The 14,182-nt window shown below is 38.7% G+C and overlaps 1 protein-coding gene across 3 annotated transcripts in view; it reads left to right on the top strand.

Moving 5' to 3' along the window:
* Window positions 1-11,899: 11,899 nt before the first annotated feature.
* Window positions 11,900-14,182, top strand: part of espn (espin) — a 39,934-nt gene continuing 37,651 nt past the window's right edge. The window contains exons 1-2 of one of the 3 annotated variants that reach the window (XM_085145449.1): window positions 11,900-12,443; window positions 12,548-13,039. In XM_085145449.1, the coding sequence (XP_085001575.1) occupies window positions 12,740-13,039 (300 nt within the window). In that variant the 5' untranslated portion in view covers window positions 11,900-12,443; window positions 12,548-12,739. Of the gene's footprint in view, window positions 13,040-14,182 lie in introns of all 3 variants that reach the window. The other 2 variants (XM_085145448.1, XM_085145451.1) reach the window with 2 other exon arrangements.

Raw genomic sequence — 14,182 nt, 5'->3', positions numbered from 1 at the left:
AGTTTGTAATAGAATTCACATTATATGACTGAAGTATACTGGGTCACCTACACTACAGCAGCTGCTCAGCCATGGGAAAACCACATTCCAACTCAATGATCTCTTTAAAATGAACTATTTTTTTTAAGAAATGTAGCCACATTGTATGGCTAGGTGTTTGATTTTATATATCTGTGGCATTTTTGGTATATTCCAATACAGGAAACTGAGCTTAAATGTTTGAAAATAGAAAGCTTACACCTTAGACTTAACTTGCCAGCCAGACTCCAACCCCGAATTGAATTCTGTGTGAGTCCTTCTCAATACAAGACACATCAAAGTTTCGGGGGGGATGCGAGACAATAGCATAGACAATGAAGGTAACTCAGTTTCAAAAATTGGGAAGCTGTGTAAAAAGTAAATAAGAAAAGAATGCAATGATCTGCAGATCTCATAAACCTACATTTTACATTTAACCTACAACTCAAATCTTTACATTTGTAATATGTATCAATTTAAGAAAAATATTTAATCATTTTAAAATTGATTGAAACAACACATCTCAAAACCGTTGTCACAGTTTGCCACTGTGTAGTATCCACTCTTCTTTGAGCAACAGTCTGTAAACATCTGGGAACTAAGGGGAAAAAGCTGCTGAACATCTGGGAAAGCAGTGTTGTCCCAGTCTTGTCTGATATAGTGTTTTAGGTTCTCAGGAGTTCTGTGTCTACTTTGTCATGCTTATCATTTCATGATGCTCCAAATGTTTTCCATTAGTGAAAAGTCTGGACTGCAGGCAGGATAGTTCAGCACCTGGACTCTTCAAGTACAAAGCCATTCTGTTGTAATAGATGTTGCATGTGGTAAGGCATTGTCTTGCTGAAATATGTGAAGCCTTCCTTAAAGAAGGCTTCTTCTGGATTGGAGAATGTGTTGTTCTAGAGCTTGCATGTACATCTTTCACAACTGATGGTGCCTTTCCAGATGCACAGCCCACCCTTGTACCATCATCAGCATTATGCAGGCTTTTGAAATGAGTACTGATAACAAGCTGGATAGATTTCAAATTCACTTCATTTGTCTGACCACAGAAGAGTTTTCTTCTTTGCCGGAGTTCATTTTAAATGAGGTTCAACTCAGAGAAGATGGCAGCATTTTTGGATTATGTTCTTTGCATAGCTTCTTCTTGCATCATTAAGCTTTAATATGCACATTTGTGGATGGCACAGTGAATTGTCAATTAACTAGAACCGGTTTTATTCAAGTCCTAGGGTATCCCAGGTATGCCATATACACAGATATGATGAATAATGCGTTCAGCTTTAAGAGATGAGCACTTTCCTTTGGTTTGTGTTTCTGGTTTACATGTTTTGACATTTTTAAAATCCTGGTTGCATAACTACTGTCTGATGTAATCAGAGATCCTTCAGATTGTGTGTTTGTGCTAATGTTGTTTGGGTTTCTTGTTAAAAAAAAAAAGTCTTTCAACCCAATTTCAATAGAGTTGAATTCAACTGAAAAGGCTCATATTTTCCCTTCAACATATTGTTATGAAAAAAACTTCAGAGCCCTAGCTTACACACTGCTTCTTATCACCACCAACTTGTAGTAAGTAAGTAAGTAAGTAAAATTTATTTATATAGCACATTTCACAGATAAAAATCACAAAGTGGTTCACAGTAAAATCAGAAATACAAATAAAATAATATAAAGCAGTGAAAAAATTAATTAAAAGCTCTTTTGTATAAAAATGTCTTCAGCTGCTTTTTAAAGGAGTCAGTGGAGTCCAGACAGCGTAAATACAACCGCAGAGAGTTCCACAACCTTGGTGCCAGTGCCTGAAAAGCCCGATCCCCACGTGTTTTAAACCTAGTATGTGGGACCACCAGTAACCTCTGACCTGACGATCTAAGTGCTCGAGATGAAGCAGGAGGTTTCAACAGGTCAGAGATATACTGGGGAGCTTCACCGTGAAGAGCTCTAAAAGTTACAACTAAAATTTTAAAATGAACCCTAAAATTTACTGGCAACCAATGAAGAGAAGCCAAAACTGGAGTAATGTGTGAGCTCTTGTTTGTGCCAGTTAAAAGTCTTGCCACGGCATTCTGTACGGTCTGAAGGCAATCCAGAGCTGATTTATTGACACCAGTAAAAAGACTATTACAATATGCCAAATGAGAAGAGATAAAAGCATGAGTAATCATCTCAAGTTCTGCCTTTGACACCAGTAGTCTGAGTTTAGAAATGTTTCTTAGATGATAAAAACAGTTCCGGACAAGTTGTTTAAAGTGTTTCTCAAGAGACATGGAACTGTCAAATATAACACCTAAGTTTCTGAGACTCGGCTGGAATGAAGGGTCTAAAAAACTGATATGCTGCTTAATTTCTGAGGTGCAATAATCAAGGTTTCTGTTTTATCTGCATTTAACTGGAGGAAACTGTCATTTAACCATTGTTTGATTTCTGACAGACAATTATTTAAACACGACAATTTATAAAACTCAGAAGTTTTGAAAGAACAGTATAACTGAATGTCATCAGCATAGAGATGATAAGAAATATTATTGTAATGTCTCATAATTTGGCCTAGAGGGAGTATAAACAGCAAAAAGAGAATCGGACCTAAAACAGATCCTTGAGGTACCCCAGAAGGCAGAACTAATGTTTCAGACAACACATGATTCATACAAACAGTAAAAGATCTCTCAGATAGATACAACATAAACCATTTTAAAACAACACCAGTAATCCCAAACAAGTCCTTCAGCCTATTTATCATGACGCTGTGGTCAACAGTATCAAAAGCAGAGGTGAGATCCAACATAACCAGAACGGAGTACTCTCCAGAGTCTGCTGCCATCAGAATGCCACTAGACTCTTTAAGTAAAGCGGTTTCAGTGGAGTGCAATTTGCAGAAATCAGAGCGGAAAATGTCCAGAACATTGTTCTTTTCCAAAAAGTTGTTAAGTTGTTCTGCAACTGTTTTTTCCAATATCTTTGACACCAATGGTAATTTTGATATTGGCCTGTAACTGCTTGGAAGAGATGGGTCCAAATTTGTTTTCTTTAATATTGGTTCAACAATAGCTTGTTTAAAATAGCTGGGAACTGAGCCAGTATAAAGAGAAGTATTAATTATTTCCAGAATACAGGGGCCAATAGAGTCAAACACACTAATGGAAAATAATGGAGGAAGTACATCAAGGTGGCTTGAAGTCAGTTTCATATGACCAAGCAAAACACTGGTGTCCTGTAAGGTAACAGGAGTAAAAGAGGACCAGGTATCAGAGGTAAGCAAAGTGTCAGTGTGATACTGGGAGGATGATGGAGAAATATTTGACCTGACGGCAGCGACCTTATTAACAAAATAATTTAAAAAGTCATTACAGATTTGGTATAGACTAGGACATGGGGAATATCAGGAGAGAAAATTCTTAATTGTATCAAACAATACTCTTGTAGCAGCAAATGGCCGCCCCTCCCTGAGCCTGGAGGTTTCTTCTTGTTAAAAAGGTGTTTTTCCTTCCCAGTGTCACCAAGTACTTTTTCATAGGGGTTCATCTGATAGTTGAGTTTTCTCTCTATTTCTTTTTCTCTGTATCATTGTAGGGTCTTTACCATACAATATAAAGCACCTTGAGGCAACCACTGTTTTAATTTGGTGCTATATAAATAAAATTGAATTGAATTGAATTGAATTGAATTGAATTGAATTGAATTGAATTGAATTGAACTGAATTGAATTGAATTGAATCGAATCAAATTGAATCGAATTGAATCGAATTGAATTGAATTCAATTGAATTGAATTGAATTCAATTGAATGGGAGTTCATAAGTCCTCTTGTCTAATACGAAGAACACTGAATAAAAGCTTTATTTTAAAGTCTTACTTTACTGCAAATTTTTGAAATCCTATCAAATTGAAGATAAAAAATATGATATTCAAGAAACAATTTGAGTTTTACCGATAGAATCTTAATATTGTATCACTTGGGCTTCCTTGGCCATAAAATGTGGATGCTGTAATGCCTGTCATTTTGAAAAGAAAGGGCTCTGTTTGCCCAACCCCCACAAATGTGGCATCAATACAAAGCCCAAGATGTCCTAGTGACTCTACAGTAGGACTAAGATATATTGCATAAATTCTATTTGATGTAGAAGTTTCAGACTCATGTCCTTCATAGAGGAGAATAACGAATTCCAGGGTCTTGGGAGGATATATAGAATGTAATCTCTGAGAAGCTGACAAAGTAAAGTCAAGACTTTACAAAAATTAGAAATCCAACAGTCTCCCCTTGATGGCTGGTTGAGTGTAAAATCCCCTAGACATAGTGTGCCTGGGTCTCTCTCTCAAGTGGTGTAGATGAAAAGACTGCAAAAAAAATTACATTTAGAAAATATCCGACATTCTAATGTGTCTGTATAGTACACGCTGCATTGATTTCTAAGAAATGGCATCCTGGGTATAAATCAAAAGAGGCATCTCCCAAAACCAAAAATAATTCCTGGAAGGAATCTTGTGTCTTTTTTTGGTAGACAGCAACATGGTCACTGATCTCCAAAGAACAGAGCAGACCAGGACGTGAGATTCAACAACTTTGAGATGTTGCAAGGGTATCCTTTTTTCTGGTACTTTTTCTGATACTGCTAATGTCCACATTGCTGAAACGTGTAAAATAAAAACATTTGACAGGTTAAAGTTATGGTTTGGTGTCTGATTCTGTCTGTGCATTCATCAATCCAGACCTGACAATCCATAACACATTGCTCTTTGTGTGTGGAAAAAGCATTTTCTTTCATTTATTTTTTATTATTTTTGCATGTATCACATGTTTCAGATCATCAAATACATAAACCATCCAAACTTCCTTGCCCCTATTTCATCTTCAAAGCAGACACAAACAGAAAAGGAAATTATACTAAGATCATTATTAGATTATATTAGAGTATACTAAAGTCTCATTTCACTTTGTTAATCGGTCTGTGTGTCCCTCCACAAATAGTAAACAGCTTTGTTTGCGTAATAAAAGAAATGACGCTTTTTTTAGCATCAGATGTGGGGACAGTGCGCGTAATATGCGTATGCTAATGTTTTTACACAGCACCAGCGTTGTTTTTATACATGTCGTCAAAGCACTGATGTCACATTTTATCATCTGGGGACGCAAACAAACACGTATTACAATGTGCCAACAAGCTCCCCACGCTTAAACCAACGCCGCTTTCATAAGGCATCTGCGGATTGGGGAAAATCCAAACTTTTTTCTTTTTTTTTTACCATGCACGACGACCATTTGACGTCACTGAATCTGTCCCCTGAGCGTCCCCCCAGGTCACACGCTATAGGAGACAAAAGGTGGATATTCTTATATTTTTATTTGAACTTAAACTAACCTGTCTAATTAAAACACCACTATCAAGTAATAAGAAATCAGCCCCATCAAACTGTTATATTGGCTCTTTATTTATTTCAGATGTTAACTGTGAATATCAAAATCTACAATTAAACATGACAATAAATCATTTTAGCTATTTTCTAGTCAAATATTATGCTATGAGCGTTATTTTATTGCTACTGCCACTGTTATCAGTGCACAGAATGTATTATTTTTTTACACAATGGAATCATGGTTAAAACTGTGTTTGCACATAAGAATACGTCCATAATGTCATGTTGCTTCACTCCTGACAAAAGACAAAAGGATGAAATATAAATAAACCAACTGAATGAAAGAGCAGCTATGATTGCATTGAGCCAGTAGTTAATGTCGATTTATTAACTGTAACGACTTATTTATTAATTTATTTTATTATTATTATTTAGCTGTGCCCTCTTTAAAATGAAATCTATTGCAGTGCAAAATAGCAAGCCAGCGTCTTTCGTTTCAGAGGCGGGGAGATATTTTCGTGTAATTGCGCATTGCCCAAACCAAATGGATGGCTCAGACAGGATTTGAATATCCAAAGAAGCCTAACAAAGCCAAAAGCCAAGCTCCAAGCACACATCTGGTGACGCACATTTGTTTTGCTCTTCAAAGTTGACATAGGTAAACTTACAGCGTCTCATTGGCTTCTCCGCCAATAGCTGACGTTTCCAGCTCTGACACACTTTTCTTTCTCTCACTTGAATGAACCAGCACACAAAAACTCGATTGTGCGTCAGTGACATGTCATATGTATGTCCTATAGTATATAGAAGACCTAGCTGTAACTTAAAGACTGTGTCTTTCTTAATTCTTTAGTAAATAGTGAAGTATAGTGTGGATAAGAAAAGCCAGCAGCTTCGAGGCAGGGATTGGACAGGCAGGACATGCGGCGTGGTGGCGGGGTTTTTGAATATTGGATTTCTGATTGAGGGGAATCCATTGTGCAGCCGTATCAGGGGCACGAGAACAGCACGAGCCAAGAGAACAAAGGCACCAGATGGCTTCCTGCTTCGATACATTATTTTTTGAAGTTACACAGACACAGGGGCCATTAAGAGCTGCCCAAAGGGAAATCTAGAAGTGGGCAGTTAATCACGAAAAAAAAACGTAGAAAAAAAATAATTTTTACTACAGCAGTTCCAGAAATAGAGAAGTGGTCTTTACGAGGGGTTTCTTTATGTTCTTTAAAGTCTTTATTTGATTTGCCATTTATTATTTCCGCAGAGAATAATAAACCAGAAAAAATAGCTTAAAAAATAACAACAAAAGGCGAAAACGCTCGAAACGATTCTTCTGCGTTTCTTTATTTTCAGAATGCAAAAGCAAATTAGTACACTATTGAAATGCTCCCCTTATAGTCAAACTGATGAGACTTTAGCTCGCAGTCCAGCGCAGAACATTAAACCCAAACTGGGTTCAACTTCAGAGAAGTTTAAAACATTTAATCTTGTTGCTGTTTTCTATTTTTATTTCATTTTATTTTATATTATTTTTCTGTACTATTATAAGTTCCTGCACAGTCCTTCAACCAGTGAGTGGGCGTGGTCTGCAGGGGTGCCCGCCCACAGACAGAAGCGTCTCTGTCAGTGAGCCTCCAAATCTCGTGTTCTAAAAGGGCGCTCAATACAACCTTAGCCATCAGACTGACTACACGGGACTTGATCCACGAGCACAGGATCGGCGTGTCACACGTGGTATGTTTTTCACTTTTAATTTAAACGGCATCATACCCTTTCTGATTACAAAATATATAGATAAAGGTTAGATACAGTGTAGTAGTGTTGCTTTTTGTAGGAGAGCTCAGCTATTTATAATAACATTTGTCTGCTGCTCTTTTATTTTAATGGATGTATATATCTGAGATATTTGGTGTCACAATTTGAAGTAGACTATATTGTTTGCGCTGTAGTGTTTGGCCAACAAGCTGATATGACACCTATAACTAAAGCTGCTATAACACGTGACCATGGGGTTTTACAGTATCGTAGATTATCTTTAACAATGCTTAGAAAGGGAACACTGGGAGTCCATCTTTTGAGTTAGTCCAATTATGTTTATCTGCAGCAGAATAATATAGCTGAGCTTAACTTTTAAAATAAGCTTGTCTTTTTATTCGACTCACTAGAGCATCAGAGTGCTGCCAAGGCCTTTTTGAATTTTTTTGCTGCAGATGTTGCATTGTTAAAACGCCTGTCTTGTCAAATTAGTTGTCCTGTTTCTGTCCGGCACTAATGACCCTGAGTGTGAGAAACTCTGACCGCAGATATTCTCACTGCAGCTCACGGATGACTGGGTCGCTGTGGAGCAGACATCACGGCTGCAGGGTAAGTTCAAGGGGGCACAAGACGTCTACGTTTTGTCTCAAAGGCTGTGAGAACAACAGTAAAGGTTTAAAGAAAGGAACTTTAGCAATAGGCATTATTGCTAAAGTCCTATTGCATTACTGACAATAGGACTTGTCAGTAATGCCGTATGCTTAATATTTCTAAAAGTGCATTGTTCCAGGTATCATAATAATGCATATTATTCAATAACTATTACTATAATAAAAAATGCAGATTATCTTTTAGGGTCTTACAAGCCTGGAGTTTATTAGTCTGCGAGGAAAAAGGTATAATTTTACACAAAATCTGCGCTCAACCGCAGATGTTAAAAAGTAAAAACTCTTTAATATATGTTCAAACTGCAGGTGCACTCATATTTAGATTAAAAATACGAACATTATAGAGGAATTCCATACTTTATGTCTTTAGAGCACAAATGTTCATATTTTCTAAATATATGTTGTCATACCGACTTAAGCTGCAGAAAACTGAAGTTTTTATTAATATAGGCCTATACAAAAAACTTGCAGCTACAAATACAAAAGGGTTGCTAATTTAAATATCTGGAGTATGCTCTATTCCTCATTACAATAGTAATTCAATTACATTGTATCAATTTCAGAAAGAAAGAAAGAAAGAAAGAAAGAAAGAAAGAAAGAAAGAAAGAAAGAAAGAAAGAAAGAAGGCATTTGGGGATGGGAGAATGGAAAAGAATAAAGTATTTTCCTCGCTTTGTGTGTTGGTCTTCTTTCAGCAAATAAAGTTTATTTTTGGTGTCTGGTGTCTTTTTTATGAACAGTAATCTTACCACAGTCCTTTTGTGGGTTTTTTTTAATATTACATAATTACGTTGTTTGTTTGGGAATTTTAGATTTGACACGACGATGATAAAGGCACACCTGTGTCTGTGGTTGAGCATGCCCTGCTGCACACCGGAGGCCCCTTCCCTGCACGCGCCCGAGTTTACCCAATCCAAAGCAATTCCTCTGTGGCACGCGCCGACCAGCAGGCTGGACAGGGAGCTATTACTCTGGCATATAGCCTAGTTATAAACGGGTTTTCAAAACTGTGCCTCCTCACACGATAAACTGAGACTGAAAACTGAATGAATATATGGTGTCTTTACTAAAGATGATAACGCATTTATCGTCAGTATGTTAAAATGGTCAAGCTAAAGTTACAATTTCCAGTATTTATTGAGGATTCCCCCTCTTTTTTAATTAAAAAAAAACAAGTGTACTATCTGTGGCAGTCACTGACCACAGTAAACTCTCACGTCTAGATTATTTTGGGATCTTATTGTGTCAGAAATACTGAATTTTTCAGTTGTTGGGTTACAAGAGGTTGGTTTGAACTTGGTAGAGAATATCTCATTTAAATGTTCCCGCGCAGCAGCAGATGTGAACACACAATAGGTTAGATGGGGCCCACGCTCTGAATAATCGAGTCCAATTTGAATAACTGTCGCACTTCTGACGCGTGCAAGAAATATCCCAGCTTGCAGGCTCTGAGGGAGGGGAAAACCGTTGGCAGCTTCTTTCCAGTTCAATGGGGATTTGGCTCCTCACTGGTTGAGGTTGTTGGAATGTCTTTTAACAGTCTGGGAAAAGACTCCACAATTTCCTACACTTGATTAAACCCTGTGTTAGACCGATCATCAAAAGCTACAGCTGCAGCACAAAAGTACCCCGTCTTTCACGTCTAGAGTCCACATACCAAAGTGGGAAATAATAAGCCCAAAACAAGGAGATGGGGTTAGTGTGGCAGTCAAATAATCTATACCGTATTTAATAAACGGACAATCCAATTTTAGTGAGTAGCTAGAAGTTGAATACTCTACTATAAAAAGGTCGACAGTTTTTGAAACTGTGGGTCTCGTGATAAATAAAAAATAAACTTTATTCAGATTCAGCTGAGGTTATATTCAGTTGAAGGTCTTTTTTTTTTCTCCTGTGAGTCAGGGCAGTGTGTCTGAAAATAAACAAACAGTGCTAGCGTATGGAAATGTGCGAAGATTTAATAGTGCCCATAAAACGACCACAATGTGCTTTGCTTCCGAGCTAACGGACTTGTTCCACATATATGTACTTTAGACTGAGCCAAAAAAATCTTCTAGGTTAAATGACCTCTCCTCCCCCCTCGTTTATCTCCAGCCTGTTTGAGAGCTATTACTGTCCATTTCCTCTGGGGAATTGTAGTTAGCACGCTCGTGGGAATTCTCCTCCCCCCCTCAAATTGGCGCGCGGTGTCCATGACAGTTGGACCTGTGAGACAGATGGGCCAAAGAGGCACGCGCCGAGCACGAGACTCGCTCATAACCCGCCCCCCGCCACCAACTCCAAATACTCCGGAGTGAAACCACCCGCATACCGCAGAAGTTGCCTGAGCGGAAAAATCAATCAAGTTAGTCTGGCAGAAAGTTAACCTGGTGTGAAGCTTCATTATTTTTCAAAATTTGCCCCACATCTAATCATTTAAATACCCTAGTCTTAGGCTGTAACTATAGCATAGTCTTGTTTGAATCCTCCTCTGGCAGTGTATACCAAGACTGTATGTTTACAAAGCATATTGCTGAGTTTTGCTTATTTTTTGAGATAAAAATTAAGACTTTCAAATTTGTCGTTTTTAAGACATGTTATCTGAGTCTTCCGGTGTGCAAGCTTATTTAAATTTGTAATTTTTCAAATAACGTGAGGTATCAACACCTGTTCCAGGTGGAGATAAGCTGCAGAATACGAGGCTTTCCTGCCACCGTTTGGTGGTGAAATGTATTACAGTTCGTTGCAATATGTTCATGAAAATACAGACAGCCTATCTGCATCATTTGCATTGAAACTTGACCTTTGAAACTTTTGTTAAAACTGTCAGTAAGGCCACGTAGAAGATAATGCTCACCAACATGTGCTTCTATACCTTCCGCAGGTATAGCTGCTAAACGTTTAAAGTAGGTAGCTTTTGCGCTATGGACAAGAGTAGGCCTACTGAACATCTATACATTGCACCTACAGGAGCTGCTCAGCCCATGCCATTGAGCTCCCTGTACAGTTTTTGTGCTTACTGTAATGCCGAAGCAGGTTCGCAGCCCTGCAGTTACTGGGTCAGTAGAGCTTTGGAGACTTTTACTCAGTACAACGACCCTGCTCCATAACTTTACTTGGTCTGAAACTTTGTCTTAGTTGCTGAAGTTCCGTCAAATTTTCAGTAAAACCACTTACAATTAGTTGATCGTGGAACATCTTCCATGGGGGAAACATCAAGACATTTCAATGGCATCTTGTCACTAATCGTGCACCAGAAAGACCCATTGTTTCACAAATATTTGCCAAGTCAGAGTGCGGCTAGGTGCTTGATTAGACACTGAACACACATGAATTCAAAGGCTCAGTGGGTTTTCTCCATAAAGTGCAAGTAGGTTGGACTTCAGTATCGCTGGAAGACAAATTTGCATTCGTATATGTAATAAAAAAAATTAAAATAAAAAAAATTCACAAAACTGCTTTTGCAATCTTGCAATACGTTTCATTATGATGAATATTTACTTTCTCCAAATGTAAAAGATGAAACTTTTTTTAAAGAGTCCTGCATCTGTGCCTTATCTTGGTGTTGGATAGCTTGCAAGCAGCATTTTGTTGTGGTTGATTAAGGGAATGTTAATTTAAGCTATTTTATTTCATTTCTGGCACCCAAACAATGAAACACGCACCACTGGCGTAAATGCACTAAAATGCATAAACGATCATTGGACAGCGGTATAGGACTACTTCTCGTGATTTATCCGGTTTCAACATCAAGCTTTTATTCCTCAGAAATAACTTGTTCATCTTTTAATCTGCCATCATTTAAGATGTATAACTATTGCCAATTGACGTATTAACATGCGGTCTATAATAACAATCAAAATAGTTACTTTTTTTTTCATCTCAGTGAGGAACCTACTTTTATTGGGACATATTGGCTTGGTGGAGGGTGGAGAGAAAAAAGTCGTATGTCAAGAGTATATCAAGAGTAACATTTGAAAAAAGGAAAAAGCAGGTCTAGTGGCAGCTTACTTGCGAATTTCTACAGCGCAGTTATGTGCTCACCCAACAGGTGTTTTTTTTTGTTTGTTTTTTTTTTTTGGGGGGGGGGGGGGGTTACACTCCCGTGAAAGGCCACTAGATGGACCTCTGTAGTGTGCAAAAGTATGCTCGGATCATGTGATGCTGATTTCTCTGCCACATGTAATATTAATGCTGTTTGCAAACAGGATCTGGGGTGTGTTCAAAAAGTCCATTGCTGAATTAATGTTTCCTTGTGAGTCTATCTTGACTGGCAGCGACGAGCACCTTCACCCCAGCAGCATAATTAATGTATATCCAGAGTTGTAAGTAGCATGTACGTACTGCTCCTTTAATTTCTGAGCCGATTTCCAGAAAGCAGCAACCTGTAACAGGCTCAGTGATCCTCCCCCTGATGGATTATTTAACAGGCGCTGAGTCCCATGTCGCCATCTGCTATAGGAAGAAAAACACAGCGGAATATTCCCTGGGGCGCATGATACGCGATAGTTATTCAGCAGCAAAAAAGGTTAATAAACTAATTTGGGGGGAAAAGGTAGTTTAGACCGGCTGGTAACCCAGAACACAACTTGTGCAACAGGTGGATGCTATTGGAGACAGACAGCGGATAACCTACTGAGCTACAACGTCGGGCCAGACAAAGCCTAAGAAAGAGGTTAGTTTGTCAGTCGGGTATGAAGTTTTATTTCAGCATGTAAATATTGCACTACCTGGAAAACAAAAAACTATGAACGATAAAGGGATCTTTCATTTGAACAGCGCTTTGGGAAGACCCATGGAGCGATAACCAAGCGTCTCTCCCACCAACACCCCACCCCAAAATTAACCCGGCTACTGACATGATCCACTCATTTATAAATACAACTCTGACCCTATCCGCACTATCTGCACGGTGATCGGGTCAACGGAGGCAACCAAAGGAAGGAAGGAGTCGCGCAATCTGCAGCAGTCATGGTGGTGGAGGGTGACAAGACCCTGCTGGCCGCAAGGCAGGGGGACGTGCAGACTTTAAAAGTGCAATTAGCGGCAAATGCGCTGACCAGCGACGTCCAGGATGCGCTGGGAGCTTCGCCCGTCCACCACGCAGCCCGGGCGGGGAAGTTAACCTGCCTGCGGTTTTTGGTGGAGGAGGCAGGGCTGCCGGGCGATTGTGTGGCAACTAACGGGGCAAGCCCGGCGCACGACGCAGCAGCAACAGGCAACCTGGCATGCCTACAGTGGCTACTGACCCAAGGTGGATGTCGGCCAGAGGTGAGTTACTACAGTTGTAGCTGGATCGGTCTAAAAGTGTAGCAGACCTAACTCTGCTTCATCCGACTTGGCTGTCATTTCTCATCTGTGGAGCCTACTCCAACCCCTATTTGAATCAGCTCTCCTCCTTAAAACACATTATATCTATTTTAGTGCCTTAAACCTCCACGTTTTTCCTAACATACACATTAAAAATCCTTCTCCGTAGGAATAAAGTCTTTAAGCTTTTATTTTAACATAACTTTCTGTGGGGTTTGCAGGTTGTTTTGTGTCACTGTCAGATATTTTGCTCCCAAGTCCATTTGGTGTGCTCTAAATGTCCTGATGATGTTGTTAATTCTCTTGTAATCTTTAAGGTTTTGACTATAAAAGCAGAAGGTTTAAAAACCCACTGGTCTTTTTCAAAAAGGGACCTTCCTCTTTCACAAGGCCCTGAAAGTTGTTTTCATATTGTTTTGGTAAGACAGTGAAATGCAACAAATTCAAACACTGTTGTAGGTATGAAAGAAATCACATTAAATACCAGAAGTAAAGTAAGTACACAGAAAATTGTACTTAAAAAAAAAAAAAAGTCTAAAATCCTAATTTTCAGTGTTATGTCATGTTTCTATGGTAATAAAGTATGCAAAACTGGATTTGCAAATCCAATATCTCCTGTACAGTAAAAACAGTGACTCACAAAAGGCACAAAAAGAAACACATAATGACAGTGTAGTTTGATATTATAATGAGGGGTGGTGTTTGGTGCTGTAAGGATTGTGGTTGAAGTTTCACATGATGAAATAAATCTTATTAACCTTTTCGACCTTTTATTGTTCCTATTTGTGCACATGGCGTTTTTTCACCTGGGAATGAGTCATAGTAAACGCTCCAACACAATAACATAATCCATACCATAAGTATTCAGTGGGTTTTCTCGTTTTATTAGGTAATACGTTAAATCTCTCAGCATTAATTTGTGGAGGTTTACATCAATACTCAAAGGCCTGTTTGAGGAGTTTTCTATCCCTCTTAACACAGTTCTTGGGCAGCTGTGTGTCTTTTTAGTGCTCATGCACATAAGAACTGGTGGCGACTAGTGAGTTGACATTTAGACTCAGGAGTTGTCTGCTGATATTAAGAGCAAAGTGTTGACAGTGTCAC

This window comes from Neolamprologus multifasciatus, chromosome 20, assembly GCF_963576455.1.
Source record: "Neolamprologus multifasciatus chromosome 20, fNeoMul1.2, whole genome shotgun sequence".
Lineage (NCBI taxonomy): Eukaryota > Metazoa > Chordata > Actinopteri > Cichliformes > Cichlidae > Neolamprologus > Neolamprologus multifasciatus.
Note: the sequence above shows the minus strand (reverse complement) of the source record. Positions and strands in the feature narration are given on the sequence as shown.